The 18,233-nt window shown below is 32.2% G+C and overlaps 1 protein-coding gene across 2 annotated transcripts; it reads right to left on the reverse strand.

The window, feature by feature from the left end:
* Nucleotides 1-1,022: 1,022 nt before the first annotated feature.
* Nucleotides 1,023-17,872, reverse strand: LOC111000777 (protein Fer3). 2 transcript variants are annotated; one of them, XM_022270342.2, is made up of 8 exons: nucleotides 17,660-17,872; nucleotides 15,070-15,156; nucleotides 13,387-13,491; nucleotides 12,845-12,928; nucleotides 12,225-12,409; nucleotides 11,745-11,837; nucleotides 7,955-8,092; nucleotides 1,023-1,391 (listed from the first exon to the last, which is right to left on the reverse strand). In XM_022270342.2, the coding sequence occupies exons 2-8, from the start codon at nucleotides 15,152-15,154 to the stop codon at nucleotides 1,302-1,304; spliced, it is 780 nt and encodes a 259-aa protein (XP_022126034.1). In that variant the 5' UTR covers nucleotides 15,155-15,156; nucleotides 17,660-17,872; the 3' UTR covers nucleotides 1,023-1,301. The 2 variants fall into 2 exon arrangements, with proteins under 2 accessions (XP_022126034.1, XP_022126035.1); XM_022270343.2 differs by lacking the exon at nucleotides 11,745-11,837.
* Nucleotides 17,873-18,233: the final 361 nt, after the last annotated feature.

Raw genomic sequence — 18,233 nt, forward strand, 5'->3', positions numbered from 1 at the left:
ATTCAACCTACGTTTGGTCATGTTACCATATCCAATCAAATATAGGTGACTCCTGTTGCAATATTATTTATTTTAGAGCAAGTTGTATTATTTATGTACGAACCAAGGCTGTTGATTTATCTCACTCTTTCTTAAAGCTTTTTTAGTTTTATAAGCGTGGCGATTACCTAAATCGCCTTTACTTACTATATAGCCAGACGTCTTCAGCAGTATGAGCGTAGTATATAGATATTAAACATTTTTTTTGTCGTACGTGAATAGAGAATATCTCATATAATTTATTTTAAAGCAAGGCCTTGTATGCCAAAAAAGCTTCATCTTCATTGTTTTGGAGGGAATCGAACTTTTTAATAGAAAAAAAATTTAGTGACAAAGAAGTAAAACAATGGTATAAATTGTATCTTTTATTTTTATTTATGGAATATCTTATATTTACAAATTAAACGCTAAATTGACTACCAACAAAACCCGTTTAAAACGATCTAACAAAAATTTTTTTTTTTGCCGGAAATAGGTTTTTTTTAATTAATCATATCAAGCGGGTTTTACTGATTATATTTTTATATACACAATATTCTTAAAATTTTCTTATAAATAGATTACAATTATTTTTATATATACATTTATTAGACATAACAGTATAGACATATACATTGGCTCGTTAAGATTTAAGGACTGCGAAATGACTCGCATCCTAACATATTTTTGTTAAAAAAAAAGTTTGCACTTTTTAAAAATTTCGTCTCTATAGGTCAAATCGTATTAACGCTGTGATAAAAAGAGATGACTAGTAAAAATAAGGCAGTTATATTTTTTTAAATAAGGAATATTCGAGTCCAAAACAGATTCAAAATGTTTTATAACATCAAATTGTCTTTTTCACAATTGATAAGTTAATAATGAAAAAGAAAAATTCGTTTATATGTTTGGGTGTCTAAACACCAGATCTTTTTTGATGACACCGATCTCAGTAAGGCCTATATCTCAAACTTAAATCTAACTACCTACAAGAGGTGTCATACCTGTATGAAGACTGAAGTTACGCATTTGACAGCGTTCAAGACGAGTTTGTGACCAGAGATACGAATACGAACGTAATAGGTCCATACTAGTACATTAGTAATAGTTTAGTTACCTCCGAAATAGATCTCGTTACAAAATAAATGATTTAATTTAAAAATCTTTTCGAGAAATTTGAAGAAAAACCCACTAATTTCGGACACGAATAAAACACACAAAATTGGAAATATCGTATGTTTTTTTTTAATTCCTGATAAAGGCCTCTAAAAGTTCTTCAATATTCAGCTTTGAAGATTCTGCTCGCTCTTCAGCTCCAAGGCCCAAACATGCTGCGGCCATCCCGTCCTACCTTTGCCTTTCTTGTCTGAGTTCTGGAAGCAAATACTTCAATAAATATTGGATATTTTTTTTTAGATTCGGTCTAATAGTCTTTACAAAAATGTGTTAGAAATCTGTATGAAACATATCTTTAAAAGTGTTTAGAGATAACTTGTTTCTCATTAGTTTAAAAAATAACATTTCTTTTTTGGAAGTCCGTGACAATACACGATTACATAAATAAATTTATAAATTACGTAAAAACTTGACTTTTGCAGTTTGTTTACAAGCATGAAACGTCATACGGACTGCGACGCCATCTTGTCTAGAGAAGCGTTTACGGGTTCATGAAAGTATGAATGTTTAATATAATAAAATCATACATAATTAAAAATAACAATTTGTGTAGGTTTTTGTAGGTGAACGAAACGACATATTTCATTTATCACAACGAGCTTTATGACGATAGATTATCAACAATTATTTATTTATAAACACAAAATACGATAATGTCAAAAAATATATAATATAAAATACATAAAAATATATCTAATAACTAACCTTAAAATTTAATTATTAAAAAATATTATTAAAAGGAGCCCCTTTAGGCAAGGTTCCGAAGATACTGGCAGCGTTCCCCCTTTGAATAGCTAGACTAATTCTTTGTATAAATAGATATATTTTTATGTATTATGTTATTTGTTTTGAATTGTATGTAAATAAATATTATACAATAAATAAAATACATAAGGTACGCAATATCGCTACAGAGAATTCCCTCTGCGAACATATAAAGACATCGATAGTGTCGCAGACAGCATACAATAGCAACGTATATGTAATCTGTGCAACAGATTCTGGTATCGCAAACAACCTTGGCCTTCGTCGAACTTTCCCTAGGCAAGAAGAACTCGATTTCTTGAAAACTCGATCTCAATCCATTTTTGGCCATCTGTGATAGACATCTTACCCTCAAATACTGATAAAAGTGTACCAATAAAAAAATCAACGGATTGTAAAAGCCATCTGTCGATACAAGCTTTCCATGGTAGGTCGGATGTGGATATACCTTTGTATGAAAATGACAGTTCAATTGTGCATTGGCACAGTCATCATCATGTAAGTTGAAATCTTAACATCCTATCTTAAGATTTCAACTTACACCAGTTTTTAATATGAGTGTAAAGAGCGAAGAGATTGCATTCTATCCGTCGCCCAAAATTGTCTACGTAGGGTTTGGTTATTGCGATGCAGATCGAGATCGATCGACTGTCACGGCTTGATCTCAGATTGTTTTCAAGCTGAGATTGTAGATTAATTATTGGGGTCACGCGTAAGCCCCCAAGCAACATAAGAAAGTGCGATCCCACGATCAATCCGCACAGACTGATGCATTTCATTATAATATATCCGCCACAGATAACCGCTATTCGTCAAGTACCACCGCCATATGTTAATCAATGAATGTTCGTCATTATTTTAAGGGCACTTGAAACTAAATGACACATTTAATGAAAATAATTAAATCAGATTTAAAATGCTTAATGATTTTGGCCTCTGATGTAATAGTTGATAATGATTTAAGTCTCTAAAGCCATCGCGGAATATGCAAAAGGAGTATTAAGAATATCAGTAGTACCATATAGGGATGGCGATCTGAGATCGATTAATCGAAGAATCGATTTTTCGAGCAGAAAATATCGATTTTTTAAATCGATATGAAGTACTGTGTCGATTCACTGAATCGATATATCACCCTTGAAAATCGACATTCGATTTTTTCTGTTTTGGTATAAACCATACAATTATTTGCATTTAGTTGAATGTGCCTGAATTATAAGAGTGCTGCCGGTTAAAGAGTTAACTACTCATAAACTCGCGAGATGGCTGTATGTTTAGTATCCTTTACTCGCCTCTCTTTAATAAAAAAGTTACGTTTGTAGTCTTTGACTTTATGTATTTATAATCCGTGACGATTGATATTGCATTATTCATTTGTTGTTGTCGTTTAATGAATACTGTTATTAGCGTAATATGAGTATTTTCATGATTGATTTTCATCAGATTTTCATGTAGTGTTTGTTGCGAAATAAAAACTAATTGAGAGTAGGTAAGTAAATAAGTAAAGCGCTTCTTATTTTTTACTTTGACGCTATTATTTTCAGTTTGTTCTGTTAGTTGTGATTATCATTTAAATTTACTTTTACACAGGAATAATCAGCATTGAAATAACTAATAAGTAATAAGGTGGAATTCTTATTGATGGAAGTGTTCATACTTCATTCACGATTACTTTATGTCCAATTATCTATTTAACGTCAAAGCATCAAATTATTCATCTTGTTTACAGAAAAAATAGTAAAGCTCCCATTATCATTTTAAAAATAAACTATCGCTTTTACTCTAATTTTATTTTAATCAAGTAATCGCCAGGCTAGGGATGGCGATTCTTTCCGAAAAATATCAATTTTTAAAGCAATTCGTATCTTAATTAATCGATTCACATTTATTTACCAGTTATAATTCCCAATGCTTAATATTTAAACTTTTAACTCTTACCTTATTTTTTACTTTTTTGCAATCAATAAAAACATTCAGTATATAAATACTTATTTTTTTTTATAGTTGATCTTATAGTTTGATACGGTAATAAAAATAATTGTTATTTTTGAATTCCCTGATTTTATTGATAAGATATCGTTAATTGCAATATTAATCTTGTTTTTAGTAAAATTGATACAAATTTACATTGTAAACGCAAACTTGAAAAAAAGATCGATTTTTTAAGAATCGATTTTGTAGGCCTCGATTTTTTCGTGAATCGATTCATTAGACTACGATTCGAATCGATTTAAAAATCGATCTTTTTCGTAAAGAATCGCCATCCCTAGTACCATATATTATAATAGTCGAATAGGTATTACCTGGCTAAGTGTATTGCGTAATTTTATTTTTTTTCTTAGCTAATTTTCGTAAATGTTTCGAAGTTGCATCTTTGGCTATATTTTTAGTATAATTGTTTTTTGTTCTATATCATTTATGATAGCCAATCAATAAATACACAAAATTTTTTCACCACGTTGATACAAAGAAACAGCGCGTGAAAAACTTTGTAAAATTTGGTAAGTTTGGATATACAAACATACACAATGTTATAAAGAAGAATACAATAGTTTTATTGAATTATATATATATATATATATATATTCCCAGAAAAACAAACAAAGAATAATGTAAGCATTAGAAAAATAACTTTGTTTCTGAAATATTTTTTTAATTAATTATACCAATGCAAAATCAATATTCATAGTTAAGATAGGAGATCGTCTGTCGGGTCCGCTAGAAAATAAATAATAATCTCCTTGAATAAGTCCTTCAGTGCTAAATATAATTATTACCAGTATCCGGTGAAACGATAAAAAAGTTACTGACTTTGACGTAAACCAGAGACAGTAAACCAGACACAGGTTATAAACAGGAAGGGCGAGCACGTGTCGGGACCATAAACAAATTGAACAGGTACTTGACCTAGATACAAGGCGTTTCGACAAAAAAATGCGATTTGATTTCTTACTAATATAGCTAGTTTAATTCGTGTATATGGTGATATTTGATTTTTCAACTACGTATATGCGTATTGTTCCCACGAGATTGTAAGTGTGTGCTCCTATTACACCATGCCTCCTGCTGATAATGGACAAATCTATGTTTTTCATTTATTTTATTATAATTAATTACTTAAGATGTGATGTGGAACATGGTGTAATGATTGCTGCTGTACAAACGTTGTGTATGTGTGTGTGACGGCGAATTTATTGCCACTTCTCTTCCGTTCTACGCCCTTGAATTCAGAACTGGCAGTAAATTATAAATTAGAAGCAATTCACTTACATTTTTGTTTTGGTTTAATTAATTAAATGATATTATTATTAGAGCTTTATTAACAGAAAAATGGAGCAAAAAACTACTAAACTGGTGCCCAACAGCAAACAAAAAAGAGTAAGACAGTTTAGAAGGTAGATAGACCCAATAAAAGAAGGAGCAGGTGGCACAACGCAGATGAATGGTGGGATCTGGATGAAACCTTTGCCAAAAAGGGCACACATATATACCAAAAGAAGATTGAAATAAAATCGTTTTTAACTGTAAATGTATCTTGAAGGCTATTATTATTAATAATTAATCCATACAAAACCGGTTAATTAACATTTCTTAATCGAGTATTAGTTGTAAAAAATTAAGTTCTACTCTAATTTTTCAATTCCTTGTTCAAATCTAATTGTCTCGTTTTGAGTGATTCTTACGTTGAAAGTGTATAATTTTGATTGTTATCATTTGGAGCGCCTTTTTTATTATTGTTCTGTTAAATTAAATAATATCATCGTACTACAACTACATATATTGCGGTATATATAATATTTTTTTTTATAGAACAGGAGGTAAACGGGCAGGAGGGTCACCTGATGTTAAGTGATACCGCCGCCCATGGACACTCTCACTGCCAGAGGGCTCGCGAGTGCATTGCCGGCCTTTTATAAATTGGTACGCTCTTTTCTTGAACAATTTAACACTCTTAATTGCCTATATAATTTTTACAAAGTTTTCATTGATTCTTTTGAAAAACTTATAATTTTACGATCGCCTTATGTCTTTACGTAAGTACATTAACTACAATTTATAGCCCCCCCCCCTTCTCAAAAATAATACTTGAACGACCCCTTTGGCCATATCTTCGTTTTATTGCTTTTTATTGATGCATCCCTACCGATAAGTAGGGATGCCTACAGGTTTAAATTTAATGGCGTGGAATAAGTGATACCTGTCTATCTTATGTTCCAAAATAAACGTATTTTATTTTATATTTTAAGTGTAATTACGAAATCAATAACTTAAACTGAAAATCACATTAGGTACTGTAAAATTGTCAGTAGCAAAAAAAAATTATTAACAACATTTTCAGCAATTTTTTAAAATTTATTAATATATTTTTCTCCAAGATTCAAACTCATCACAGCCCCAGCAGCTCAGTTAAAAATAACAGAAACCAGATCCCTTTTATTACGCCGCTAATCTAATAACACCACATGGCCCGACGCCCACAAATTAGGAAATACGTAGCAAACTTTCACATTCAACGAAAATGTATTATAAGAATTTATATTGATAATAAGAGAGGCAGTGTTGGCCTAGTGGCTCCAAAATGCTGTCATCTCTGACGTTAATTCGACTCCCGGCAACAAAAGACTTTCTATGTGCGCATTTAACTAAGGTGACACACTATTTTTGTTTAAAAAGCGTACACTTTCCAAGTATTTAATAGGTGAAAAAAAAAGAAACCTTCTTTTTTGTGGTCGTTTCTTTCGTACCTTTGATATAATACTTAAATCTTATGTAATTGATGTGTACGTGTGTGTTAAATTTGTGATGTCATATTTTCTTGTATTTATTAGGGATACACATAGATTAATATAAAATTTTACTACGAAACATTAACCGTATTATCTATATAAATAATTTCAAGTGCATACACGTTATCAGCACCAATTAGGTAATTGAATCCTAAAAATCCCACTTGAGACTTTCTCAAGGGAATGCACTCAGTGTCGCCGTACAAGTGTTTTAGTCTGTGTACTCTAGTGAATATTGAAAACGGTTAGGCGTGCGAGGCCGAAACTAATGGAGATTAATAAGAAGATTAAATAAAATAAAATTAAAGATTAATTAAACAAAGATGGAATACATATACCAATCCAATCAAAATCATGTCCCAAATTTATGGGATATAAAGGAATTTACTATACATATCGTAAATAGGGTATTTTACTGAAATACTTTCTTTTTTTAAAGTTAGTTTAAAAATAACATATTTAAAAGTTAGTTTGAAAATAACATAAAGTCTTTTAAAATACTATTTTATTTAAGAGTTATTAGTTTAGGCAATTCTTTCAATTGGCACCATAAAAGTAATAATTTTTAGAAAATCTTTGAATGCAGAATTACTAACTTTAAAAAACAAGTCTTATTTCAATAAAATACCCTATCTACGATATTTAAGGTTCTTTTCCTTCGTGTCCCATAACTTTGGGACGCCCTCTATACAAAAAGCTTCAATATTTACGAAAGGAAAAATAAATAAAAATATTAAATACATTTAAATAAGTAATACCTAATTTATGTATATGGTTTGTTAATCGTACATATATAAAGAACCATACATAGAAAGACATAGATGACAAATCTAGGATCATCTTTTCTACTATACATTCAATGTTGACTAAATATTGGAAGATCTTGCCATTTTCAATAGAAGGCATAACAAGGCAAGAGTTCCCTTTTGGAAGTATAAATTAGTTTTATTGTCTCTAGCTTTTTTATAGAACAGGGGGCAAACGGGCAGGAGGCTCACCTGATGTTAAGTGATACCGCGCGATTACATTCTCAATGCCAGAGGGCTCGCGAGTGCGTTGCAGGCCGTTTAAGAATTGGTAAATTCCTAGATGTAAGTATTTTTTGTGTTGGTAAATCTTTTTAAAATAAATAAATACTGTATTTAATTTCATTTTAATCGACAATCTAATATGGCCAAATGTTTGATATATAACATTTTAAATATTACCTGTCCATGTTCATTTGTCCGTCTACGTGGTGGATTGTGATGCAACTCGGCTCTGAAGCCGCCCGCCGGTTCGCCGTCACTCTCCAACACCTTCAATAAGTAAGAGATGTACGATGTCGCCAGTCGAAGTGTTTTTATCTGTGGAACATTTCAGTTATCTGTATTTTTATTTCTGTCAATTGTCAACTTATAACTACTGTTAGAATTTAAATGAAATTACAAGGCGCGGACAGTTTTGTGATCAAAGTTTTTTATTAAAATACCAAATATATAATTCTAAGGATTTAACAATTAATAAAATTAAATTTAAGAAGTTTAATCTTCTATATTTATTTGTTTAGCAAGGAAAACTTATTTTTATTATTTAAAATTGTAAATATCGTATATTTTATTGATATGATGACTTATAAACAACATTTCAAACTATATTATACATGATTATCTAAATATAATTTTATATAAAAAATAAATATTTAAGTGAAGCAAGAAAAAAAAACATGTATTTTTTTTCTTTTCCTTTGAATGGGAGTTGTGGTCGTGGTCACCTCTACATAATCTGTATTATAGATCTGTATCTAGTATTTAAGGAACATTAATAATCAATATCAATGTTTTTTTGGGTAAATTTTTTATGTTTTGAAAATAACGTTGACGGATTTTTATTTTGCAGTATTTTGCGTTTATTCGAATAAATATAATTTAATTAATAAAATATATAATTAAAAGGAGTCCCTTTAGGCAAGGTTTCAAAGATACTGGCAGTGTTCCCCCTTTGAATTGACAAATTCTTTGTCCCAGGTTGATGCTAACCTTTTTGCTATTTTATATATAAATTAATACAATGAATGATTAATACAAATAAAATATTATGTTTATAATTTATACTAGCACTATTATTCTTAAAGCGGATGACGACGTATTTTATTTTACTAAAATATATTTTTTTTATCACTGCCTACAGGGCTGATAAAATCTTCAAATCACGACTACATATAAATGTGAATTTCAAAGTTTAATCAATTCCACAGTTGAGTAGTTTAAATTCATCTCTTATTCTTACCCTTAGTTTATATTTTTCTGTTTATGAGCGCAGTTACTATCACGTCAAAGCAAAATGGAGATACAGTTTTATTATATAAATTCGAAATGTTTCAGTATTTGCATCGTATCCGTAAGTAAATGAATCTTAATAATAAAAACTATAAAATAGACATGTAGCGATGTTACTTTTATTTTCCTTTATTTTATTAAGCTAAAACTCATTTCTCTAGTAGGTACTATATCGTATATTAAGGCAGTGTTCGTATGAAACGCATAAATACCATATAGATTCCGACTTTTCCGACTGCCACGACACATTCTTATCGTAAATAGACTATGACACTCAAATAATGCGGCTCTCTCTTGGTAAATGAATGTACAAAATCGCTTCAATACTTCCAGAGATTCAACCCTACAAACTTCACCTCTTCACATACTTCTTGTATAAAACTCAAAAAAAACTTTATTCATACAGGTAACCAAGTACACTTATGAACGACAACAGAAATGATGTTATATTGATTCTAAATTAACATTTACTACCAGTTCGCAACTCGCAAGTCAAGGGCGTAGAGCGGCCAAGAAGAACTCGCAAGAAACTCTCCGCCTTTCTTATAAATCGCCAAGTTTTGAGTCATACAAATTATTATAATTCTTAGTTTAGAAGCAACACATGAGAACATGGAGCACCGGAGCAAATCAATCCCAAAGATTAGGGAATTTTAAATAATCGTCACATTTATTAAAAACTTTGTTGATAATTTTACAATATTTATGTATGTTATTTTTATGTATTTATTTCTGCCATCAGACGTCTTTTGCCTTTCATTCCCGTATGCAAATACGTTTAATATTGTTTGACTATTATCTATAACTATCCATTCCTTGTGATTCCATAGCTTTGCTATTATAAAACACAGTGGACTCGCGATAATTTCAGTATTTTTGGTGCCTTTTATTAAATATTAACCCTAATTGGTAATATGTTAATCGAATAGTTGTATGCCAAATTGTTACATTCGAAATCCGGCCTTCCCTATTCTCTATAATTTCAAGTGTTTTATACCTGTCAATTGTTTACGTTACGCTCATGATGCGCAAGCATCTATCTCTTCCACTCCATGAGCGAGCGATAATTTTATCGATGTTTTGTTATGATGTTCTCACGTTAAACAATCGGTAAATCGTTGATATTTTTTTAATTGGGCAATGATAGAATGAAATCGCTCACTCAAAAGGAGATTGCACATTTCATTTCGAAATAAATCATTGTTAATACGTATAGAAGAAATGAATAGCGAATTTCATCAATCTCCTATTTACTTGATTCCCCCCTCCCCCTCGTGAGTATTTAAGCGCTCGGTACTTTCGCCTCTTGGTACCCTTCCCGACTAAAAAGGCTCGCAGGAGGCCCCGACACATATTAACGGATCCGGATGATCCAATCACAGTAGCAAACGATAAATTAAAAGCCGCCCGCGCGGCCAATAATAATAGCAATAAACAGAGTAGGGTTAAAAACTGCCTTCACCGGGGAAGGCGAGGACCTTTACGTCGCACTTCTCTCACTCCAGTGAGCTTCCGTCCTGCCCTTCAGGCGATTGACCCCCCCGCGACGGCCCAAGCCGAGGTTCGAGTCTCACAGGAGACGCCCTTGCGCGAGTCGCGGGAAACCCCACCCATTCAGGCTGAGCTAAGCTCGCCCAAACAGCCCGTGCTGAGCTGTAAAGGCCCTTAAGGCCAACAGCGAGATTCCATAAAAAAAAACTCTTGGTAGTTTAAAAAATTGAGCATTTGAGTTTCAAATTATCGACGAGTTGACGACTGTATACAGAGTGTCTCAATACTATGGGACATCAAAGAAAGTAAATATCGTAGACTGGATATTTTGTAGAAAGCCTTTATTTAGTTTTTAAAGTAAGTATTACTGTATTTATTAAATTTCTAAAAATTACGCGTATCGTCTGGTAATAGAAGAGACTCAAATGAGAAAGAACACCTTTTTGATGTTAATCAAGAGAATTGATAACAACTAATAGTTTTTAAGTTATATAGTATTTTAAAAGAACAATGTAAAATGATTGAGTCAAGTTACAGTAATTTTTGTAAGTAATAAGTACTTATTTTGGCGCACTAGAGAATATAAAGTTAATTTATACCATGCGCGCGTGCACCGCAGAAAACCGACATATTTAAGTCAACATTATAGTTATTTTATGATATTTAAATAATCTTTATCTAACTCGATAATTCGCTATACTTTAAATGTATTTAATACCTTTTTTCTATTGTTAGTGTCCTTTTTTCTACAAATGTAAAATACATTTTTTGAAAAAAGAAATATTTTTTTACGCCAAAAAATATCTTCTAACGCGTGTACATAAGAACACACACGTGTTTTTTGTCCATTCTCTTCATTGACGTCAAAAAAAAGGTTTATTTCACACTAGAGTCGGTTCGATTCCTAGACGATCATGTTATATTTAGGAAATCACTGAATGCAGCAACACTTACTTTTCGAAATAAAATAAAGTCTTGATTCTAGAAGATATCCAATCGACGATATTTAACGTACCTCCCCTTGATGTAATTGCTTTATTTCTTTGTATATTATGTAAAGAGTCCTACGGAATTCCAAATTTAAATCTGACACAGGCGCATGTTTTTTTATCTATGGTATTTGTAATATCTATTCTAGAATTAAAAAAAAATATCTAGAGGAAGTTTTAAAAATAGATTAAAATCATACCTTGGACAGTTTTGTATCGGGCGGGACATTAGGTATACGGCCCCTTAGGTCAGTAAATGCTGTGTTTATGTTTTGAGTACGACGTCTTTCTTTCTATAGACAATACATAGACTAACATTTATTTTTTTAATGTCAAGTTTTATATAAAAAACGTGCCTTGTTAATAAAAAACCTCAAATTTTTTTTATTGAAAAAATTACGTATTTCGGACTTAATACGTAATTAAGTGTATTTTTTTCTTGTTCTGTGCTTTAAGAATTTAAAAAAGACTTAAAGAATATCAATACAATACAAAAATATTTACATATGACCATAACTTACCAATTTTCAACATTAGTTTATAAAAAAAAACAAATCTATGGGTAAGATTCAGAGTCGAGACTTGGCTGTCACTACTGTCAAAATACTATAACATTTTGACAACGAATGACATTTGGCAAAGCCTCGTCTCAAAATCCGATTATGTAAATTATAAATCACCTTTGACAGTTTCGTATCCGGCGGCACATTGGGTATACACTCCCTCAAGTCTGTGAACGCTGTGTTTATACTCTGTGTTCGTCGTCTTTCCTTTTTATTAGCTGTGGTTCTCCGTTTGACAACTCGGACGAACGATGGCTGCGCGCGGTCGTACCGTGGCAGAGATTGCATGTCGCAGTCCATTCCTAAAACGAAATATTTATTTAATTTCTCTACATACATACTAGCATTATCCCACAGACTATACCAGTACAATAATGTCGAGAAACAATAAATTAAAATATATAATATGTAACACATTATGTACACACATATAAATATGTTTTTAACGGGGTTCTGAATGACAGGTTCTTGCCCTTGGTATCACACATGGGATATATGTGATAGGTACTAAAAAACCCAGATCTTGGAGTACACTTGGGTTGCATACCACCCTTTAGGCCAACTGTAAGTCCCGGCTCGTTTCCAATTTATTGTACCCCATCATCCCTTAGACAAATATTGTTGGGTAGGTACATTAAACGATAGGATAGACGCCATACAGTCTGTTATAGAGGGATCGTGTTATATTCCATACTTCTGTAATAAATATTATTAATTTTAAATATTTAGTATTTTACCTGCATTTTGTGAAAAATTATGATGTATTATATTATGATGGAATCCTTCATACGACTCGTTCGATACTTGCATTTCGTCATAGCCTGTAACAAGAGAATTTATAAATGAATAATTGTGTTTTTCATAAGAGGCAAACGGGCAAAGGTCTCATCTGATGTTAATACCGCCGCCCATGGACACTCACATTACCAGAAGGCTCGCCGGACGTCGAGGTGATATGAATGGCATTTTGTATTGTCTTGACGTCCGATAATGAACTGTGAAGGTATTACACCGAACTCCTCTGATACTCTCCATGGTAAATGTGGTAGTAGATGCAGAGAGACCCCATATCTCTACACCGATCGTTGACGATAAGGAGGGGGACTACAGCCTCAACTTATAGAAGCCAGAATAGCCCTTTTAACCTGGCATTAATGCAAACTCATATGCTAAAAATACTTGTCCACCTCTACTTGGAGCTGTTTGTGTTGTTTCCAGGTGTGAACACTCAAAACATAAATTTATGTAAAAAACGTAAATTTTATTTTATAATACTCACCATAACTTCTGCTTATAAAATTCGTGTCGTGATACATATCTTGGGAATCGAACTCGTGAACTTCACCCGAATTGGGCCAGTAGATGCCGCCATCCATCGGACTACCTAAAATTATACCAACTTTATTGACACTTCCAATACAGCTTAAATAACTATGAATAATAATAACTAATGCAATGAAATTGTCTTATTGTATTATGTAAAGGACAGACATCGTCGTGTACTGTATACGATTTGAAAACCAAAAACCAATGTAAAAAAATGATAATTAATTACCAACACATGCAAAGAAGATTTATATATATGTCGCAGCCAAATTGCTTAATTAGCCGTTCAATTAACAGCCTAGCCGTTTAACTAACGGCCTGAGAGTTATTCAGCCGTAGCGTTTGTATTTATTAAACTGGCTGGGTAATGCTTAGGCCTTTAATCATGTGACATAAATTAAAAAGCCGAAATATCTGATAAAAAAAATTATTTATTTAATATATTTAAAATAATATAGTGTTTTTACTAAATTTTAGTGTCACTAAACTCTTTTATACTATTTTTCACAAAACTGGAAATTATCAAATGTGATGTTTACCGACGCTATATTGACGGTTTGGTGTAGGTGGCAGAAAGTAGAACTATATAGAAATTAATAGCATAGGCAAGGAATTCATCACCGTCATCGATTTAAGTCTGTTTCATCAACTGGCTGAATATCTTTCAGGCCGAAAGTTAAACGGCTAGGCTGTTAATTGAACGGCTAATTAAGCTACTTGGCTGCGACATATATACCAGCTGTTTTTTGCTGTAAGATACATAACCTACATATCGAGCGCCATCTGTCAGGCTGATTATTATGAATCTAAACTACCCAAACGCATACAAAAAAAATCATTCAAGTCGGTCCAGCCCTTTAACAGGTTGAATGTCATACATACGTACAGGAGAATTAAATTTATATATATTCATAGAACAGGGGGCAAGTGGACAGGAGGCTCCTAATATTAAGAGATAGCGCCCATACCGCTATCACCGGGTACCTACTGTCAATGCCAGAAGCTTCACAAGTGCATTGCCTATAAATCATTTAAACGCTCTTCCTTGAAGGCCAATAACACCCGAACCCAATAATTAATCCAAAATCTCAGATTGACAACAACAACAATATGAGATCAGACCGTGACGATAGATCTCCTATCAGTATCCCAAAAACCAAACCCTGCGAAGACAATCCATTTTTGGCAACGGATAAAATGCAATCTCTTCGCTCTTTACACTCATATTTCATAATCAATATAAACTTTATAAATATTAAAATATACATGTCTATGTTTAAAACATATCAAATAGCTATAAATAATTTTTAAAAACTGATGTAAGTCAAAATTTTAGAATAGGATATTGGCACAGTTAAACTGACATTTTCATACAATGGAAAACTTGTATCGACAGATGGCTATACAATCCGTCGAAGGGTTGCTCACATTTATCAATATTTGGATTAAGATGTCTATCTCAGATGGATTGAATCCATCAAAAATGGATAAAAATGGGTTATTGGGTTTGGGCGTAACTCGAGTAGTTTCAGAAATACTTCAGAACTGGTTCTTCATAATGCTGGTCAAAACTGCCTAAATACTCTCAAATACACAATTGTGGATTTCGTATTCTTCGACGTCCAACATATCATACCTTGATGGGTTTGTTGACAGTAAAATGGAGGCTCATATCTATCGAAGCCTTCGTCTGGGGGAGTGGTGCTGCCGTAACTCGACATTTCTGTAACAGAAGATCTTTTACACCAAGTTTTCCGTTATGGAAGTTTTCACCAATGCCAGATTTTTAATTGTATATTGAATCCCATTTATCTCTATGTTTTAAATATTGTAGTATTGTTTGATGATTTGCTTTTTTAAAAGAGTACCGAGAGTTTTTTACGCCGGCTTTTTCTCTCGGCCTACACCCTCTGTCTTCTCTGACGATGAGTAGGGATGCCTACAGGTTCAAATTTAATGACGTGGAATAAGTAAAAATAAACGTATTTTATTTCATTATCAAATTCTGAAACCTCATTGTGAATTACTGACGAAAAAGTATTTGATATTAATTTATAAGTTCTAAAACAACGTGAATGCATACAATAACTACAAGAACATATGAAATCACAAATATTACAGATAAACATCAATTACATTAGAACATAAGCAACCTAGCAATGGAAAAAGTTAAACAAGCAACGACAAAAAAACTAAATTGAAACTTAAGCCTCATTAAGATCATAATAAAAGTTACGATAAGTTGGAAGATTGTAAAATTTCTATGTATATAATATAGTATATAATGTACAATTTTTTTACAGAACAGGGGCAAACGGGCAGGAGGCTCATCTGATGTTAAGTTAATGTTATCATATTTTAAAAAAATGTAATGATGTAGGTAGTGTTATGGGCCACAAATTTACACGCCATTATGAAAATATTGAAATGGAAATGTAGATGGAGAGGACACATTATGAAACCAGATAAAGATGAATGGACGAAGTAAGAATGGCTTCCTCGCAATGACAAAAGAAAACGAAGAAGACAAATGAAAACCAATAAAAATTTATTCTATCGTGTACATATGTAATAATACACCAGTCGCACTAGACTTTGGTTCTCTTATCAACTGACAGTAAATGTAAAACTAGAAGCATTTAATAGGTATTTTCATTTGGTGTCGAGACCCTTGGTCCGTGGGGTCCTAGCGCATTAAAGATTTTTAAGGAATTATCAAAAAGGTTAGTCGACATCACAGGAGAACGAAGAGCTGGCAGCTACCTCGCACAAAGAATTAGTCTAGCTATTCAAAGGGGGAACGCTGCTAGTATCTTCGGAACCTTGCCTAAAGGGACTCCTTTTAATAATATTTTTTAATAATTAAATTTTAAGGTTAGTTATTAGATATATTTTTATGTATTCGGTGATGTAGATAGGTATTTTTGACGTACATAAGTGCACATTCTGTTACCCACATGAAAATTTATTTTAAATTTGAATTTGCAAACGTAGCTTAAGAATATTCTACGTTAGATTAATTAAACACGTTTTAGTGAATTTTTAAAACTTATTTACAAGTTAAATCTCGTAACATCGGATCCGGCAACGCAATAAACATATGATAAGCCTATAAAACACATATGCCTGGCACATTTGTCTGTTTATATTATGCTTGTGTCAAAACTGAAATTCGATTGACTGTTTTTGTTAAAACATCAATATCAGACATGGAAGAAGCAGGGTGGGGTTCCGATATACCCTATCAAGTACTTGAATTGTATTATCACCCCTAGATGGGGCACAGGGCGTCCACAGTGAGTCTCCATCGTTCGGTCTTGAGTCAAAGATCGGTTCGGTTTCTGACTCGGTCATGATTGTTTTTCAGCCAAGCAGGAGATTAGCCCACTGTGCCCTAGTGGGGTTGCCAGTTTAGAGCGTCCAGAATAGGTCGGTTTTATGCGGGTTACTATAACCAGGACTTAGACGAAATAGGAGGCAAGGGGGTGTTATGACACCTATTCAAGAAAGCTTGTAAACATGTGTTGGTCATTCTCCTTAATCAGAGAGCCTTGACAAAATCAATTGGTTGCTGATCTAGTTTTACATATCTTTTTAATTTTTTGTTTTATAATACTACAAACGCATTATTTTATGTTTATCGCGCACAGTGTTTTATTGTTTTTTATGACATTTAAATGTATAATATTCTGCGGTTTCGATATTTATGGGAGTAGGTACATTGTCTTCAAGTACGTATAATTATTTAACTTATGTATACAAATCTTGTAAATTGTATTTTAAAAGACTAAATGTGGAGTTTCTTGCTCATTCTTCTCCACACGAACCCTTTGAAATGGGTAATTAACATCTTTTTATTTAAATTAACGTTTAAAAGTGCCATTTTAGATGGTCTAATTGGAATAAATGATTTGACTTTTGACTTTTATGACGTTTGACCGTCTTTAACGTTTTATTTTAGTAAGGATAAACAATATTAAAGAAACAAATTTAGCCCGAGGTCAAAAGAGGTCGCAGCGCCAATGGATAATTATAATTGGTATAAAAATCAATAAAAAGCCTATATAGGCATTGTTATTTATAATATTATTTATTTAAAACAATTTGTAATTCTGTTAATAAATTTGTAATAAATAGTATAGACTTGCCTTAAAATAGGAATGAATAAGAAGCAAAAGTCTGTCTAAATAATAATTGAACATAATTTTATTGCTTGAAATCCTTACCTATAATAAATATTTATTATTTTATCACAAAAAATCACGATATAGAAATATCACATCACTATATAAAGTATCGCACGATAATATCTTTCTTTTTCTTTACCATATAAAACAATTACACTAACACTGGCAGCTAATAAAAAAACAAATGTCACGAAATGACAGGATAATACGCGGGAAACGACAAAAGAGGTCGGCCTCTAAACAAATACTACAGATGAATCTGTGTGCCCTTATTCTGATTGGTTACACGAATGGGCGGAGTTTCTTTCATTTTATCTTCGTTTTATAACGTCGTAAGCGTCCATATATTTTTAGACGTTCCACTTGAAGTTTTTTAAAGTCTACTTGAGATTATAGACAAATAAATGTATCTACTGTCTAGTAACAAGTAGTTTATCTGCATAGATAAGGTTTTTGCTAAAATGTTTTAAAGCGGCAGGTAAAACTTATGCAGAACAAATGTGTTGATGTATTTTTAACGTGCGCGTGTATTTTATTTATTTAACTTTAATGTTATAAAAAGCCGCTCAATCTGTAATCATAAAAACGAAACTGACCTAACTTAAATGAAATC

This window comes from Pieris rapae, chromosome 22 (genome assembly GCF_905147795.1).
Source record: "Pieris rapae chromosome 22, ilPieRapa1.1, whole genome shotgun sequence".
Taxonomy (NCBI): Eukaryota; Metazoa; Arthropoda; class Insecta; order Lepidoptera; family Pieridae; genus Pieris; species Pieris rapae.

Excerpts from the sequence above, each read along its gene's own strand:
- LOC111000777 (XM_022270342.2), bottom strand. The coding sequence starts at position 15,154 with ATGTCGAGTTACGGCAGCACCACTCCCCCAGACGAAGGCTTCGATAGA. Across the intron at positions 11,838-12,224 it reads CGGATACGAAACTGTCAAAG|AAAGAAAGACGTCGTACTCA; the intron begins GTGATTTATAAT and ends TATTGTCTATAG. Across the intron at positions 8,093-11,744 it reads CCGATACAAAACTGTCCAAG|ATAAAAACACTTCGACTGGC; the intron begins GTATGATTTTAA and ends AATGTTCCACAG.